General features: G+C 40.5%; 1 protein-coding gene across 1 annotated transcript in view; it reads right to left on the minus strand.

The window, feature by feature from the left end:
* kazna (kazrin, periplakin interacting protein a) overlaps positions 1-17139 on the minus strand; it is a gene marked incomplete at both ends in the record, with an annotated part of 159224 nt that extends 142085 nt beyond the window's left edge. The window contains one exon of the mRNA XM_080030636.1: positions 17064-17139. Within this exon, the coding sequence (XP_079886762.1) occupies positions 17064-17139 (76 nt within the window). The remainder of the gene's footprint in view (positions 1-17063) is intronic.
* Between the last annotated feature and the right edge of the window lie 213 nt (positions 17140-17352).

Raw genomic sequence — 17352 nt, forward strand, 5'->3', positions numbered from 1 at the left:
TGTGCTGATGTGTGTAGAGAGTTGTAACAAGGTCAAACTCACTCGAGTTCTTCATAGTGGTGTAACACAGTAACTTATTTAAACACTCTTATAGTGAAGTTTAAGTTAAAACTTTAAATATGTTCATTGTGTTATTGAACTAAAAATACATTTTGGAAGAAGGGAGATTTTACCCTCTGTGTTAGAAAGTATTGTACGTTTCGGTTGTGAATGACACTATCAAATAATAACTACTATAATGGGGAAGGACAGTCTTAACGTAGGCTATCAAAGCTTTTCAATAGTCAATACTACAAGTGTTATTGGAGCTTTGCTACTTCTTGTGTTCTGTCTGAAGTTAGTGGTGGCGGTGATTAAAAAGATAGTTGATGAATAAATGGTTGGGCTCCAACCTCAATACCTGCATCACTGAGGCACCCATCAATTGACATTCAACACTGGTCAGATTCTTATTATTGTTTAGTTATTCTTTGATGAGATATTTTCCCCATTCAAATTTGGTATTTTAGTGTGGTTTTCAGTTAAGTTATATAAAACGGCTTTGTTTTAAGCAATATCATACGCTGATGAATTTGAATATTTTGGTTTAGTTTGGAAAATGGTGTTGGAGAAAATCACTCGCATATTCCACAATGCAAAAAGTAATGCTTTGTTATTGTTAGTGCTGAAACTCTGCTTTTGTAAGAACTTGTATTGAAATCTTTGCACAACATGCAATGCATACCTACAGTATTATATCTCTCCAAGATGATAGTGTGTGCTGTATATTAATGAATAGCTTCATTTGTCCTTTGATTGATTATTCATTAGTTGGATCCAAGACGCCTGTTTCCTCTTGATGTCTAAGTCATTTGAGACAATCTTGTGAAGAAAAGCTGCAATAAATAAATCAACTATAGGTTCATTCCCCAGGCATCAATGAGAGCTGACAACAATTTCACACACTGATAAGCAGTGTGAAATGAAAAATGTAACTTTTAGTCTCCAGACAGAGCTCATCGCTCCCTTTTGGATTTGTCATACAATGCTTCAATTTGAAAAGAAATTGCCCCGAATCGAATAAAAAGAAAAGAAAACGTTTTATTTGGCATGTTATTTTTTCCAAAGTTGCGTCAAATTATCAAATTGCCACATAATGGGGGACAGTTTGAGCCAGGGAAAACTCCTTCTTGTGTTCATATTAGTTAAACTTAATTCCTTTGGTGTTTAACCACCATGTGTTTAAGTGTGAGCACAATTAAGCACTTAAACATCTGGCAAATGGAGCAGATGGACAGTAAGAGCTCTAAAGATAAAACCAATTCAAGTGGTGGCATCGTTAACATAAGTATATAAGAGTTATTTTATACAATGGTAAACTCTTGATAGGCTCTGAGAAGCAGTCAAAGATGTGCTCTCAAGGTTTGTAGAGGATTTATTGATTTAAACATGTAAAACGTGAAAAGAAAATATATTCGGCAGAGGGTGTACGACGGTCCAGCTTGTGACTTTGAGGGTAGATTGACTGAATAAATTGGGAGAGATTTTGAAAAGTCTAAACATTGGGAAATGCTGTGGCATAGATTTTAAATGAGATGCATCATTTAAATGCATATCAATATTTTGCAATCCAACACTGCCCCCTAATGATACCTATAAAACACTACACAAAGTATTGGCCTATTGCTAATCTTGATGCCTGTACACCAGTCATTTAATGTACAGCACTCCCATTTAATTGAATTATACTGGGAAATAAATGCAAATCAATAGAATCACTGGGGTGAGAAACATTCCCTGTATATGTGTAAATCCGATATCATTCATTTTCTGACAAAACAAGACGTTGCCTTGGGAAAAGGCATTTGTTTTCTTTTCTTCATTTGTTGGACTTAGATTAAGCTGAATAACAAACATAATCATTATTTGCAGCTTTATAATGGATGCAATCTCACAATAATAATAAAAGATTGGACAGAACTGTAAGTGAATGTCATGAATAAATGTTGTACTTCAGTAGTACAACATGATACAGGAGTAAGTACAACATGTATTCATGATGATACACAACAAGAAGAATGCACATAGTACAAGCAGACTTCCCACCTGCCAGTATACATGGTCTTGATAAGAGAGACAGAGATAGAACATCATTGGTTTTGGTTTAGCTGAACCCCGGGGGTTCTGTAGCTGTGAAGCAGAGAACAGCAGGCACAAGCCGCATCTCTGCAGAGCTCATTAAACTCCTCTAATCGTATCTGTTACCGAGGTAATGGGCAGAATAAAGGGAGAAGCAGAAATGGGATGGGGTTCCTGAAGGTGGTTAGCTGCACTTAGAAAAGGGTGTTTGTGTCTCTCTGTGTGTGTGTGTGTGTGTGTGTGTGTGTGTGTGTGTGTGTGTGTGTGTGTGTGTGTGTGTGTGTGTGTGTGTATCATTTGCCCATGACAGAAAAATCCAGAGCTGCCTCCCCACCATATCTGCCTGTTTCCCCCTCAAGCAGAGACAGCATCCCCCTTGATTTTTTCCTTCTATTTCTGAAGCTCTCGTCTTCTCTCTGCCTTAGTTCGTGGGTTTTTTTCAGCTGATGTTGTATCAGCATCTTCAATAGCTGAATGGATTACAGACCCGCCCGCTTGAGCTTGTACTCCATTTCAGCATGAGATGAGTTAGAATAATATATTTATTTTTGAAGTATCTGATGTGTGGGCACAAAGGGATAGAAGCTGTAAGGTCATTGGACAAATGCTGTTTGTGCATTAACTTCATCTCCATAATGCCTCATAAACAGACTTAGGGCTCTCAAGTTAAAAAGGAAAAGTCTCCTCCTGTCTAATCCTTTGTAGCCTCTGGTTGGTCCCAGCCAAGAACAAAGCTCTGCGCTAACAGGAAGGTTTCAATAAACAAATCTACAAATCCCCACTGCCAACATCTAGATGAGACAAAAGTGTTATGTCAACTCAGAGCTGTCTGGCTTTGATGCCTTGAGAGCGTTATGCGGAGTCTTTTCATAGCTACCGGGTGGTCTGAGAGTGTGCTATTCCACAACGCATCTCCCAACTATGAAAACCATCTTCGTAAGTACTGTCAAAGTTTGGATCTAGGTCAGGTATCTAGAGGCTGACGAGGATTAGGCTGTGTTTGGTGTGAAAACTGATTTTCATTTGTTTATTGAATCTGCCCCGCATACGATGAATAAAATGTGGATCCCGGAAAAAAAACATATCAAAAGTTCAAAGTTGAACTTCTTAGCGCTCCGCCATGCAGTATGTCTTTCTACACATGGCAAACGTTTTTGAGTGTGGCACTCTAAACGTTTCTCTGCAACGCTGAGTGAATTTTAAATACCAAAAATGCTCTCGCTGTGAAATTACTTTGAATGCTCCTCTACAGGATTATGTCATTTTTTCAAACTCACGGATGAACAGTTAACGGCTGATGCCGAGTGCATTAGCAAAACATTATGGAAAATTAGAGGAAAGTACATTTAAATCTGATAAGAGAAACAGCCCTTAATATCTTTATGTTTTCAGATAAAAACTGACAAGGTAGTGTGGCGTCCCTAAAAGAGGATCTGCATTTGGTCAGTCTCCCTTCTCATACAGAGCATTTAAAGAATGCAACAGTATCCCCAATGAGTTAAAGGGTTTATGCAGATTTCTTCTTGTTTTCACACTGGATCAAGAACTGGATTGTAAATAACCCATCATGTTTACATTATTATGGTTTTAGTATTTTTCAATTTTTATTGATTTTCTTTTTATTTGAATGATTTTAATCCTTAAAAAAGGTTATTTCATGTGACGCATGTGTGTGTTGTGATATGAAATGTATATATTTTTTTATTGTATCGTATGTGTTGACCCGCACAGGGACTGCAGATGGAAATGAGCAAACTGCTATTATCTGGTACAAAGCATATTTTCTCTGTGAGATAATGTTATCTTTGTACATGGTCCCTGACAAATGAACTAACAAACTAAACTAAAAAAAACTACAACCTACTCCCACACAGCCTCTACAATCTTCCCCATCTTGATGTTTGAAATGGGACTATTCATGGCTTGTGAGGTGTTGGTCAGTGTGGGAATGATGCTGTGAATAGGATGGCATGGCAGTCTGTAATGTGAGTAGACATATCTGCTGTGCCACAGCTTCTCAAACTAAACTTGAGAAGTCACCAGGAGAGAAGGAGGAGGGGGAGGGAGGGGGTGGGGACATTAATCACACCTGACAAGACCATTTCCTTTCACTGTCATCCCTGCTGATTTGGCTGTGGGGCCTGGAAGCTGCTGTCAAAACACAAACAACAGGGATTACATGTATAATGACAGTCGTCTATCAGGGTTCCGTGGTTAAGGCAAAACCGCAGTTGCGTGTCTTCAGGGAACTTCCGTTTAATTACATGGCTTCTGAGGAACCTGTGTCTTATCGAATAAGATCGAAATGATGTTAGAGCACTAACAACTCAAGGAATGCTCATGATGTGTTATCTTGCTATTTCTTGCATGGTGATCTACATGCATGTTTTCCTTGTGTTTTTTTTTTGTTTTTTTTTACATCACTGGGTTGGTTAAACCAAATGACAAAATTGCCTATTGTCATACTTCCCTCTAGCTGTATCTATTTGTAGGTTGGGTTTTATTGGCCACGGTGTGGAAATTGATTTGTCATGGTGATTTATCTGGTTTATGGCTGGTTTATGACATCATCCATGACATTGAGTGGGCAGAGACTAATTCATCAGTAGAAAGTCCCTGAATTAAATAAAAATAACAATAAAGTAATTTTTCAATGATTCAAGGTTCAAGGTTCAAGGTTTTTATTAAATGTCCCACGAGGGCACATTTATTAAATGTCCTCACTAGACTCGTCTCTATTGTATTGGTTTGGCAGGGTAAAGTGGCGCTTCAAAGGAAAATATGATATGGTATGCTTCAGATTGTGAATGTTAACACAAGATGTGTCAATGTGTTGTTCTTTACACTACAGGACTTTGTTACCTTTGACCAGAGCCAGGCTAAGGCTTTCCCTATGTTTCCAATTGTTATGCTATGCTAAGTTAGCCGACTGCTTCTTGAAAAACTTGCAGACATAGAGAGATGTAGACATTTATTTTTTCAGAAGAAGCATATTTCCTTAGCCTGGAAATCCAGACCCTGATATCTTGAACGATAGAGGGTCTGGCCACGATCAATAGTAATTTCCAACTCAAGGGGCGGCTCCTACTCGTGCATTTCAACATGCAGTTGGATAGCACTACAACCAATCAGAGCGATGCACAAGGTGACGTAAGCCCCGTTCGTTTAGCGAACAGCTGTTAAACTGTTAAATTAAACATTTGCCGTGGTCGGTCAGCAAAACAGAACATTCCACTTACTTGCTAATGAAAGATTTGAGTGCCGTCTTCCAAATCGTAAAGGGTCGAGGCCAAAGCAGTCTCAAACTCACACAACATATCCGCAGCCATCTTTGATGTTTACTATCACAGCTTCGACGCATGGCTTCGAAGTCGCATGCACGTCACTGTCGTCATCCGGTTACGTCCGCCCCAGAGCACCATACAAAGGGCTCTGGGCCGCTCATATTAGATAGAACCAATTGAAACGTGAGCCCAGATTTCTGGTCTTTTTGAAAAAGCTTCAACGGAGAGTGTCCAGACCTACGGTGGCGCTGAGCATTCACCAAATAAAAAAAAGTTTCCTAGCTAATGTAGCCGTTAGCACACTCAGGATCTTGTACGAGATCTTTATCTCGTAATTACGAGATAAGGATCTCGTAATTACGAGATAAAGATCTCGTAATTACGAGATAAGGATCGCCCCTCTCATTCATCAATAACGATGGCTGCAGGACGGCAACAACTCTGTCCGACCTTATCGTCTTTTATTCCTGCCCTAAAAGCACACTTTACTCTATTTTTACACACAATCCATGACCAGGATATCAAGTAGGCCTATGAGAATAATGGCCTAAATGTTGATTTAGCAATTGAGTGGTTGCGGTTCCGGTGTCGTGCCAAACTTATAGTGTGTGTCTGTGTCTGTGTGTGTGTGTACAGGTCCTTCTCATATAATTAGCATATTGTGATAAAGTTCAATATTTTCTGTAATGTACTGATAAACATTAGACTTTCATATATTTTAGATTCATTACACACAACTGAAGTAGTTCAAGCCTTTTATTGTTTTAATATTGATGATTTTGGCAAAAAAGTAAAGAAAAACCAAAAATCCCTATCTCAAAAAATTAGCATATTTCATCCGACCAATAAAAGAAAAGTGTTTTTAATACAAAAAAGTCAACCTTCAAATAATTATGTTCAGTTATGCACTCAATACTTAGTCGGGAATACTTTCGCAGAAATGACTGCTTCAATGTGGCGTGGCATGGAGGCAATCAGCCTGTGGCACTGCTGAGGTGTTATGGAGGCCCAGGATGCTTCGATAGCGGCCTTAAGCTCATCCACAGTGTTGGGTCTGGTGTCTCTCAACTTCCTCTTCACAATATCCCACAGATTCTCTATGGGGTTCAGGTCAGGAGAGTTGGCAGGCCAATTGAGCACAGTAATACCATGGTCAGTAAACCATTTACCAGTGGTTTTGGCACTGTGAGCAGGTGCCAGGTCTTGTTGAAAAATGAAATCTTCATCTCCATAAAGCTTTTCAGCAGATGGAAGCATGAAGTGCTCCAAAATCTCCTGATAGCTAGCTGCATTGACCCTGCCTTTGATAAAACACAGTGGACCAACACCAGCAGCTGACATGGCACCCCATACCATCACTGACTGTGGGTACTTGACACTGGACTTCAGGCATTTTGGCATTTCCTTCTCCCCAGTCTTCCTCCAGACTCTGGCACCTTGATTTCCGAATGACATGCAAAATTTGCTTTCATCTGAAAAAAGTACTTTGGACCACTGAGCAACAGTCCAGTGCTGCTTCTCTGTAGCCCAGGTCAGGCGCTTCTGCCGCTGTTTCTGGTTCAAAAGTGGCTTGACCTGGGGAATGCGGCACCTGTAGCCCATTTCCTGCACACGCCTGTGCACGGTGGCTCTGGATGTTTCTACTCCAGACTCAGTCCACTGCTTCCGCAGGTCCCCCAAGGTCTGGAATCGGCCCTTCTCCACAATCCTCCTCAGGGTCCGGTCACCTCTTCTGGTTGTGCAGCGTTTTCTGCCACACTTTTTCCTTCCCACAGACTTCCCACTGAGGTGCCTTGATACAGCACTCTGGGAACAGCCTATTCGCTCAGAAATGTATTTCTGTGTCTTACCCTCTTGCTTGAGGGTGTCAATGATGGCCTTCTGGACAGCAGTCAGGTTGGCAGTCTTACCCATGATTGCGGTTTTGAGTAATGAACATGCATTTAATCAAAGCATTCAATAAAACTGCGCTCCGATACAGAAACAAACAGGAGGTAAAAGTGAACTAGCCCACCGGGCATTCAGATTGGATGAGGCAACACAGTACGGTGGCTCCGGTGGCTCATAATGAACAAACTGCATATAATTTAACCAAATGCTAAGTAGCCGTTAGCACACTCAGGATCTCGTAATTACGAGATCCTTATCTCGTAATTACGAGATACTTATCTTGTAATTACGAGATCTTTTCTCGTAATTACGAGATACTGAGTGTGCTAACGGCTACATTAGCTGTGAAACTTTTTTTTATTTGGTGAATGCTCAGCGCCACCGTACAGACCAACAGGCGCAGCAAATTTAATTTGCCAGCGCCTAGTGGCAGGTCTGGGAATGCCAGGCTAATATTTCCCCAAAATGTTGAACTACGGTACTCCTTAAGATCAGTTACTTTAAATCTATCCAAATATTACATCTCCACACTTCGAGTAATACAATGTCTTACATGTTGTTGCGTAAGGTTTCTTATGAATGTTGTCATGGGGTTCAACACTGACCACTTCACTGTTCAGACCTTTGGGGTCAGCTCAGTCAAACGGCTCTGTGTGTGGTTTTGTAGCCTGCTGTGCTGTGCCATCCTAACACCTCAGCTGGAGTGAGATTACTCCCTCAGGCAGTGGGGCTTCTGATCATTACAGTGGACGGTGAGATTTCAAGCCTCTCAACACATCCACAGAGATGAAACACACTCCTCTAGCTCTGGTTAGATGATGTTGTTTAACGTTATTATTATGTCCTTATCTTATAACCTGCCATGGATTCAAATGATTCAAAGCATCTGCTTGAGTATTGAGCTTTTCATTAACGAGTCACATTTAATTAGAGCGTAATTTCACCATCCATACCGCTGCTTTCATTAATCAATGGATTGGGAATAGCAACATATCAGAAAAAAACTAAGACCTGTCTGCAGTCATTTTGTTGAGTGTCATCTTCATTTTTCCATTAGTGTCACTCATGAGTGAGGCCTCATTGTTACTAGTTATCAACAAAGGGGGGCCACTGCAGCTTGCATCATACCAGTTTACAGAGCCTAGACTATGTATTAAAAGTGATCTCAAAGTGGCAGCACAGCAGCCAGCCAGGCACTGTGGCTTGTCTTTAAATGTCCCACACTTGTTGTTGTCCTTTAATCCTGTATAGTGTTTAGGATTAAAGTCTTATCGTTTATCGCTCATCAATGATCTGTGTTCTCACAGTGGAGAGCCTGTAGAGATGGATTGTTTAGATGGCGTAGAAGCAGGAGAGTGAGCGGGATTAGAGACCAGAGGATTGGTGTAATTGGCAGAAAAATCGCATGCTGCTGCTGCTGCTGACGCATCATCCACCTGCCGCTGCGGATAAATGCAGCCAACAGAAAAGACAAAAAAAAACAACAAGGGAAAGGAAAGACGTGTCTTCGGAATATCAAAGAATAGAGAGAGCGCGCCGCCGAGTGAAACAATCACAACTGCAAACATAATCAACTTCCAGTGTTTAGTGAGGATTACTGTTGCCTTGCAGAGGAGCCAGAAGAGAAAATATTTGTCCTGAAACATGGCACGACTCCACACGATCCCTCAAATAGAGTTAAACTGACACTTTGAAGAGGTTTAATCTGAATCCCATAATTCTACTGTAAACAGGATGAGAAAATCTGATGTAAAACACTCCCCAATGCACTCTGTCTGCCTTCTCTTTACCCTTGCACATTCTGCTAAAACGGTGCCAGTCTCATTCAAATGTGTAACCACCAAAAACATTTTTTTACTTTAGATGCGGAATTATTGCACATCTTTTACTAACCAGAGGGTGCTATTTACAGGATAGGTTACATCTGTGCATTTCCTGCTCTAACAAGTCAAAGTGTCTCCTGTGAAGAAGACTCTGGTTCAGTTTTGACACTGAATATCGCCACCTATGATTAGTTCATCATGTACTGTATAAGAGTTAAAACTACTGCTGCTGCTGCTGCTGCCTGGCTATTGGTCATTGGCTATCATCCAGCCCTGCTTGCTTGTGGCCAGCCTGTGGTGCTGCTGTACATCACTGCCAGCTAATATGATTATCAGTACCTGAACCACTGAGAGCCAACTGGTAGCTTGTGCACCAGTTGTCTAACAAAAACCGAGTCTCACTAAGCTGCAGAGAATCTCACCATGGGGATCTTATAGATGGCTTATCTGTTGGCTCCACCTGTGCAGTTATACTGTTGTGGAGTAGGCCTATTAGCCTGACCACTCCTCTTATATCCATCTGTGTATTCTACCTTTGACTAAAAGTAATTTTACAAAATTAGGAAATGGGAATTGTTTAGTTTCCCTGCAAGTAAAACTTGTCAAAAGAAATCACATCGACAATGGTAATCACACCCAGCTGTTGAATAGAGATGACAATTCATTTACCATCAACAGAGAGCCTACACAGGTCAAGTCATGTGGTTTGCCAAAACAAAAACAAAAAAATACAGCTGGATTTTGTTACATAGGCAGAGCTTATGCAAGCAATTTGTGTGCATCTATCGCTTCATCAGTCTAATTCAAATCAGCTGCGGGGGGACTTCAAAGGCCCTGTACTCACACCTGTGAATCCTTCACCACACATATGTGGATGAAAATGTTGTACTGTAGTCGCCATCTAAAAATGTATCATTCTGCTGCCTCGACTGGCACTGAAAGACACGTCACGAACTGGCAGTCAGTCGCTCACATATAGGCCTAGTATTAGCACAAACTGTTGCACTGTTACTTAAACCAACAATAAACATTAGCTTCGACACTTGGTTGCAGAGCGAAGCTGTCTTACCTGAAAGCAGGTGTTTGTTGTCTTGTTTTCCTCTGTCACGAAGCATTCATCAGCTGAGGTCTGTTGTTTTACACTCCTCTTGGTATTATTATTATTTAATTATTTAGACTGCGAATCCAAACTTGGAAAATGGCGCATGGCCTCTATATTCACTGACAGTTAGCTGGAGTCAGATACGTTGGTAGCAGGGCCTGGGCTAGTAGTTAGCATAAAAAGGTCACAGTAATTCGGTTTCCATCCCCCAGGGTTGTCCTCAGAACGTTGTGCTTTCACCGTCCTCCTCTGTTATTGTTGTTTTCGATGCCTATTTTTAAACTTGATGAATGTTTGTTTAGTAGGCTATGTTTTACGAAAAAGGTGTCAATTGACTAGCTTGTTTTCTACAAACTTTAGTTTAGCTCGCCATCTCAAATTTGTCTTAACTAACGAGGGCTCTTTGGTCATTAATCATTGTGTGCAACAGTGCCACCGTGTGGCGGCGCACGTTTGACCGTGTAGTAGGCTCATCCACAATACCAAAAAAAATGAAATGAAATGTGTTGAACTTGAAAGGGTTGAGTTGTTAAGTTGCTCAAGTTATGAAATATACACAACTGAGATTTCTGCAGATACTAGGATAATGGAATTTGAGGTTATCATGTCACACACAAAAAAAACAGTTTTATTAAAAATTTAGCAGAAACATCTATCTATAAAAAATACATATACTGTATTTTCCCTGTAATCCACAGACAACGATGTCAATATTTTTGTGAGGGGACTTTCTGTTTACACTAAGGTCTTCTGTCAATTGGTTACTGACTACAGGCCATCCATTAGGCTTCGCCACGTCTTTAAATAAAAAAAGGCCTAGGCCTATAGCCATTGCACTTTTTTTCTGACAATATTCCTTCTGTCACTAACACTGTTCAGTTGTCTATTTTGCATTGTAATGAATGGTACAAAATACTTTACTGCAGTCCTTTATCTTGCTGACACCAAGATAAAGGACAAAATACAGTATATATAACCAAAACAAATAACATTCATGTGGGCTATGAAGATGACCAAAACTGGGAGCATAGCAGTGAATAGTGGGTATTGTAAGACCTTTTGTAAGCTAATGTTATTACAATTGACCTTTGGCCATAAAACCACTAATTATAATGGCAAAATGTTTCTTTATTAAATAACATATTAACCAAGAGAATTCAAATAGCATCAGATGCAGCGAATATGGGGCATGCTTGCCTATTGATTTTCTTTCGAAAAATGCATGCAAACATCATGCAGTATTGAGTGGAACAGCAAGCAGGGAACTGTAAACTTCATGAATAGTGACATCTGTTGAGAGGCTGTACTGTCTATTGTAATGTCCTCAATGGGAGGCTACGTTACATTTTTACTATAGCACAGAATGTCCACACTCTTTGCAGCTCCACATATTTCCAGTATCGAACATGCTATCTTTTATTGGTTTTCATTGCACTGTAGATAAAATCAGTATTCTGAAGTGTTTTTTCTTTCTACCCAGCTCTCTGGTGCTATGTCTCTAGCACATGCTCCTGAGAAGAATGACACGGAAATTGCCACATCTATTTTATAGCACACGTGTTTCGTAGAAGGTATAACGCCTATGTGTGGCGGGATGTGCTAACACACAAAGTGTGTATTAATAAGGTGGTTCGGTAGAGGATACAAGAGGCAGAGGAGATGCAGAGACGGCCCGCTGACCCTAATTCTGTTTCCACTCAGGCTCCTCTGTGCATTGTACATTTCTCCACAGTGTGCCAGATGGCTTATGGTCCGCCGCTTAAACCCAAACGAGTGCCTCGACAGCAGTTTTCCTCTGTGAAGAATCTTGAATAATAAACTTGGAAGGTGTCTGCGATAAAAAGCGACTCCCAGAGCCTCTCCACACAAAGTGTTTTGCTGCCACCGAGGAAATCTTTGAGGAGTTTCAAGCTCCTGTCATCGACATACAAGCAATTCCAAAATACCATTAGCAAAGTTCATAAGTCTTCTGCATGGGTGGCAGGGGGAACACAGTTATATATTTTTTCACATGTGATTCAGATTGCACTGGGATTTAGCTTCAGAGATGGCAAGACCATGGCTTTCAAACTCATGTGAGAAAGACTAGGCCTATTGGTCCAGACGGATGACTTGCATTCATCGGTGATTGACCTGTTCATAACAGGTCTAGACATGAAGTCCATCAGAGATGTTACATCATTTAAATCTCTTTATTTTTCTGTGAGATGGATAGACATTTTTTTTAGTTTGTTTGGGGTCATACATTTACAGTAATTCCAGACTTTTTCAAACCAGCTGAGGGAAAAGTGGGTTCCTAAGACAAATTCCTACTGAAGCTACATTACTGAAGAGATGCAATCGTGAAAGAGATGCAACATTGTATATGCTTTTCTACATTTTGCACTTGGTATTCAATATTGACAAAGATACATGCTGAAAAATGATACAGGGCTCATGATGGTGGTGTCTCACATTAGTTATTTTATGTCTCTTAGGACATTTCTTCCTCACAGACTGAGACTAGGACTTCATTTTAAATCAGGCTGTGTGATAATGTAGCTCCCGTGGCTTCACGTCTTCCATTAAGCGACATGGATTTATTTCAGTGCACATCAGAAGGACAGCAGATGCCCACATCTTGAAGAGTCACAGTACGTGTGACAATTTTATTTTTACCGATCAACACTTTCCATAAAGAGCTATACCCAGGACTCTCACACCTATGCTGTAACCAATGCGTCAAGGCATTGGGGGGTGTCTCTCATTAATAATTTTTCTAGTGTCTTAAGACATTTCTTCCTCACTGACTGAGACTGTGAGACTTCATTTTGAATCAGGCTGAGTGACAATGTAGCTCCCGTGGCTTCACGTCTTCCATTAAGCGACATAAATGTATTTCAGTGCACATCAGAAGGACAGCAGATGCACACATCTTGAAGAGTCACAATTTTATTTTCACCGAAATAAAGAGCTATCATCAACATTATAAAAAGAAAAGAAAAAAAAAAAAAAAGAGGGAATGAGAATTTCAAAAACAGCCAAAATCCATGACTCACCATGTGAAGAAAAAAAGGGGGAAAATGATATTTAACTTCACCGAGTGCACACACTGACTGTACAGGCAAACCTCATGCAACGTGACTCCTTTTACATGATTAGCAACGCCAGGAGCATGAAGCTAATCTCTCACTGCAGGAAAGCCCACTGGCAATAGAAGGAGGTGCGAGAGGAATCTGTGAGCGAGCTGGAATCATAGCACAAGTGGAAGGAGGAGAGGAATTAATCACTTCAAAGAAGACCAAAATATGTTCTACACCTGCAGTGGTCACGTATTAAAACTTCAAATCACGTTCACCTCTCCCGAGCAGGGATTTACTGACGGTTTATTGAGGTATTAAAAGGATATTCAAGGGTAAAGTGATAGGTATGAAAGAAGACAGCAAACAACTTTGACTGCTGAACTGAAAATACGTAGCCTATACTCTCCTACAGTCGATAAGTTATCTCAGTAGGCCTTAGTCAATTCACAGCCATTATTGAATTGGCACAAAGTGATCATCAACATCTATCAGTGATAATACATTCATCCTAATTTTAGGGTTGTCAGGTCCTGTTTTGGAATTAGTCTTAACATAAATGAAAATGCAGCTCTATTTTAAATCTTATCTTATTTGTTTGATGCTCTTGTTCGTTAACTTTAAACAGCCATTCTCGTGTTGGGAAGTCTTTGGGCCTCAAGACGAACAAGATGATTTTATTTCCATTTAAGGATAAAGATTCCAAAATGTAGGACCAATTCTTAAACCATATGAGTGATTGGTAAATTATGATCTACCTGAAATGGACTAACCTTTAAAAAGTCACTCACAATGGAAACTTAACTCTCCACCAATACTTAACTAATCCAAAGCCAGGGAACTAAGTTGTCTTGCTTCTCCAATAAACTGGAGCATCGGCTTGCTCAGGGATTTTTTTGACAACACATCACAACTCTGAACACAGAACAGATCACACCAGCGGTGGGGAGTAAGAGAATCGTAGCAGGATTATGCACCTTGCAAAGCCACGTGAATGGGAATCGTAGGAGAGAGAGAAAAAATTCTGTCAAGTGTTTATTCTGCCACCAGAAGGTTGTTAATATTCAAGTCTTTGGGCATGTGCAACACTCATGTAATGGATTTTCTCTTCGCGATTCAGCCAGGCCTTTGCATATAGCAGAGGGACTTGTGATCCAATGATGGGTGACAGCCAAAGATAACAAAAAGAAAAATCCCCTTTATAATTACTGTTCAGTTATTGCAAGCCGCCGCTTCTGTGGATTAGTCTTCCAGCAGCTGTGTAACAGTATGTAAGGTTGTTGCTAAAAATAGACAAAAAAAACACCCATCTCTTATTCACACAGTTTGCAGCTTGCTCACTTTCTTACACCCCCCCCCCCCCCCCATCTTCCCCCATCTTCCCCCATCTCCCCATTCCCTTCGCTTCCCTCTCTCGCGCATCCGAAATCGCAGACATGCAGCACTGGCTTCAAAGAGCATAGATAACTTGGGGAAAGCAGGACTGACTGTATAAGTCACCACAACACATGCAATAATAATGTCATTTTCACAACCCGGAGAGTGGTACTTGTGTTTAATTTACCCAGGACTCTCACCTACTGTATGCTGTAACCAATGTGTCAAGGCATTGGAGGGGGGTCGTTGAGAACCAAACACCACAACTTGACTTCAAGTTGTTGTTTAGTTTTTATTTAATGGGGGAAAGCAATAGAGGAGGAACACAAACACAACCATTTGTGCATAATGTAATATAAAGTGCAGCAATGACTGAATAATATTCAGTAGGCCTGTGTGATTTCACATACACAAAATTGCACAAACAAAGCTTGACGTGTGTCCAAATATTTTCAAAGTAATTTTTCTCACTGATGTTTCCGCTGCGTTACACCGCCTGCTGCGTTCTCCACTCTGCCAGGCTGTGAAGCGAGTAATCATTTTAATCTTTCAAATCAGGACAACTATCCAATCTAAGCCATGTTGATTACACCTGCAGACTCCAGCAAACAACAGCATCCCTCAGCCTACAAGCAGAGCAAATCACAGAGCAGGCAGTTCTATGAAAGAAGGCATTCAAAAAGGTGTTGTTGGTTCACTGAGAGGAAGCTGTTCTACTGACGGGGAAGGCCAGGGTAAGGTCAATGTTTTGCTGTTGCAAAACAGCAGTCTAAAAGCACACTATTATTTATTGATGAATAACAAAATCAAATCAGGACATTGCGCAACACAAAGTCAATACTAAATAGAAAAGCTCAAGGTATTGCCCCTATGGCAATTGAGCTGAAAAAAACATTATATGAAAATCCATTTATTTTATATACAACAGTGTAAGAATATGCCCAGCAGATACCACCATATGTATACTCACAATCATCTACACCTCGAACTAACGGCCTGCCAGTGCCAAAGGGTGCCATTCCCTGTTTTTGTAATTACGTTACACTTTGTGACAATATACCTGAGGCAGATTCTGTCATTCTGTTAAGTTTTGATCCAGAAAAAAGCACACACACAATAATAGAAGCCACAAAGAATACACAGCGTTCATGCATACACACTGACACATGTCAAATATGCAAATGACGCATGTATGCGCCTACATAAGCAAAAGTGGGGCTGTGATTGTCTGTCACCTGTACTGCATTGAATAATTTTAAACATTGATAAAAAAGAGTTCCCATAAAATACATACGCATAATTATGAGCAAACATCATCTATTATTCATTGTCATTGCACACAGTATAGCCATGTAGGGTTGGTGCAGCATTCAGTCCAGAAGCATGTATTCAACTTAAGTTTAATCAGGCTGAATATAATAAATATGCTAATTCTCTGTTCATGAGAATCAACCTTGGATTTTGTCTACCTGGTGGACAAACAATATGCACTGTATAAACAATCTCGACAAAAATCCAACATTATGAACTTCACTCAGGCATTCATTGCATCGACTATTGCATTAGACTAGATATATTTTGAGCCAACCCTTGTATACCTGTCATTTTGGACTTTATTGATTGATTATATATTTTCCTCTTTAGACCTGTGGCATGTTCGGTCAGACAGCGATCAATGGTTTGCACTTTTGCAAGCATCCACACACACACACACACACACACACGCACGCACGCACACACACACACACACACACACACACACACACACACACACACACACACACACACACACACACACACACACACACACACACACACACACACACACACACACACACACACACACCTGAGATCTCTCTTGTATGCGAACATATATGAGCATCACACAGTCTAGTAACACGTCACTGTGTCAAGTTGCATTAAACTGGAACTTATTCAATATTGACAGATGACACAATGTGTTATGTTCATTTTTGGGTGATAAAAACCCATACATTTGATCAATCCATAATGCATGTGAGTGATATGAAATATATATAAATGGTGTTCACATGGCTTTCAGAAAATGGACAAAATACATCCGTAGCCCTTACAAAGGATAAAAGGGTTGGTTGTTTTTTCAATATTTTTTTAATTTTCAACTGTTTTTTGGTGAAACTAATACACTCATCTTTAACTGTTGCCACCCTAAACACATTCATTAAGCTTATCAATGCTGCTGCATGGAAAATGTCTGTTATTATCAGAACAGTTCACTTTAACAACATTTGTGATGGCATGCTCACTATCTATGTTAGGCATTGAATACACATCACACACAACAGTGGGTGAAACGCTGCATGCAATCACTTCAAACTTAACGTGGCTCATGCGAGGTAAATAAAACTTTTAGACGGCTGTAAACACTCACTGGCTTGCATGAGCTGCCCCTGACGCCCAAACACCTGGGAGAAAGGACTGCGGCTGCAGGTGAGCATCTCCTCCATGGTTGAACTCCTTCGTCTTCGCAGAGGGAAAGTGCACCGAGGGTCAGACTGCGAAGAGTGTGGAGAAGAGCTGCTGTTGCCAGAAAATCCTCTCCTCTCCTCTCTAACTCACTCACTCACTCTCTCAGCTGACTGGCTTATTTGCCACCTCACAACCACTCCCACTACGCCTTTCCCAGTGCTGTCATTTGCTTTGCTTTGCTTTACAGGTGC

This window comes from Ammodytes marinus (assembly GCF_949987685.1).
Source record: "Ammodytes marinus genome assembly, chromosome: 7".
Classification (NCBI taxonomy): Eukaryota; Metazoa; Chordata; class Actinopteri; order Uranoscopiformes; family Ammodytidae; genus Ammodytes; species Ammodytes marinus.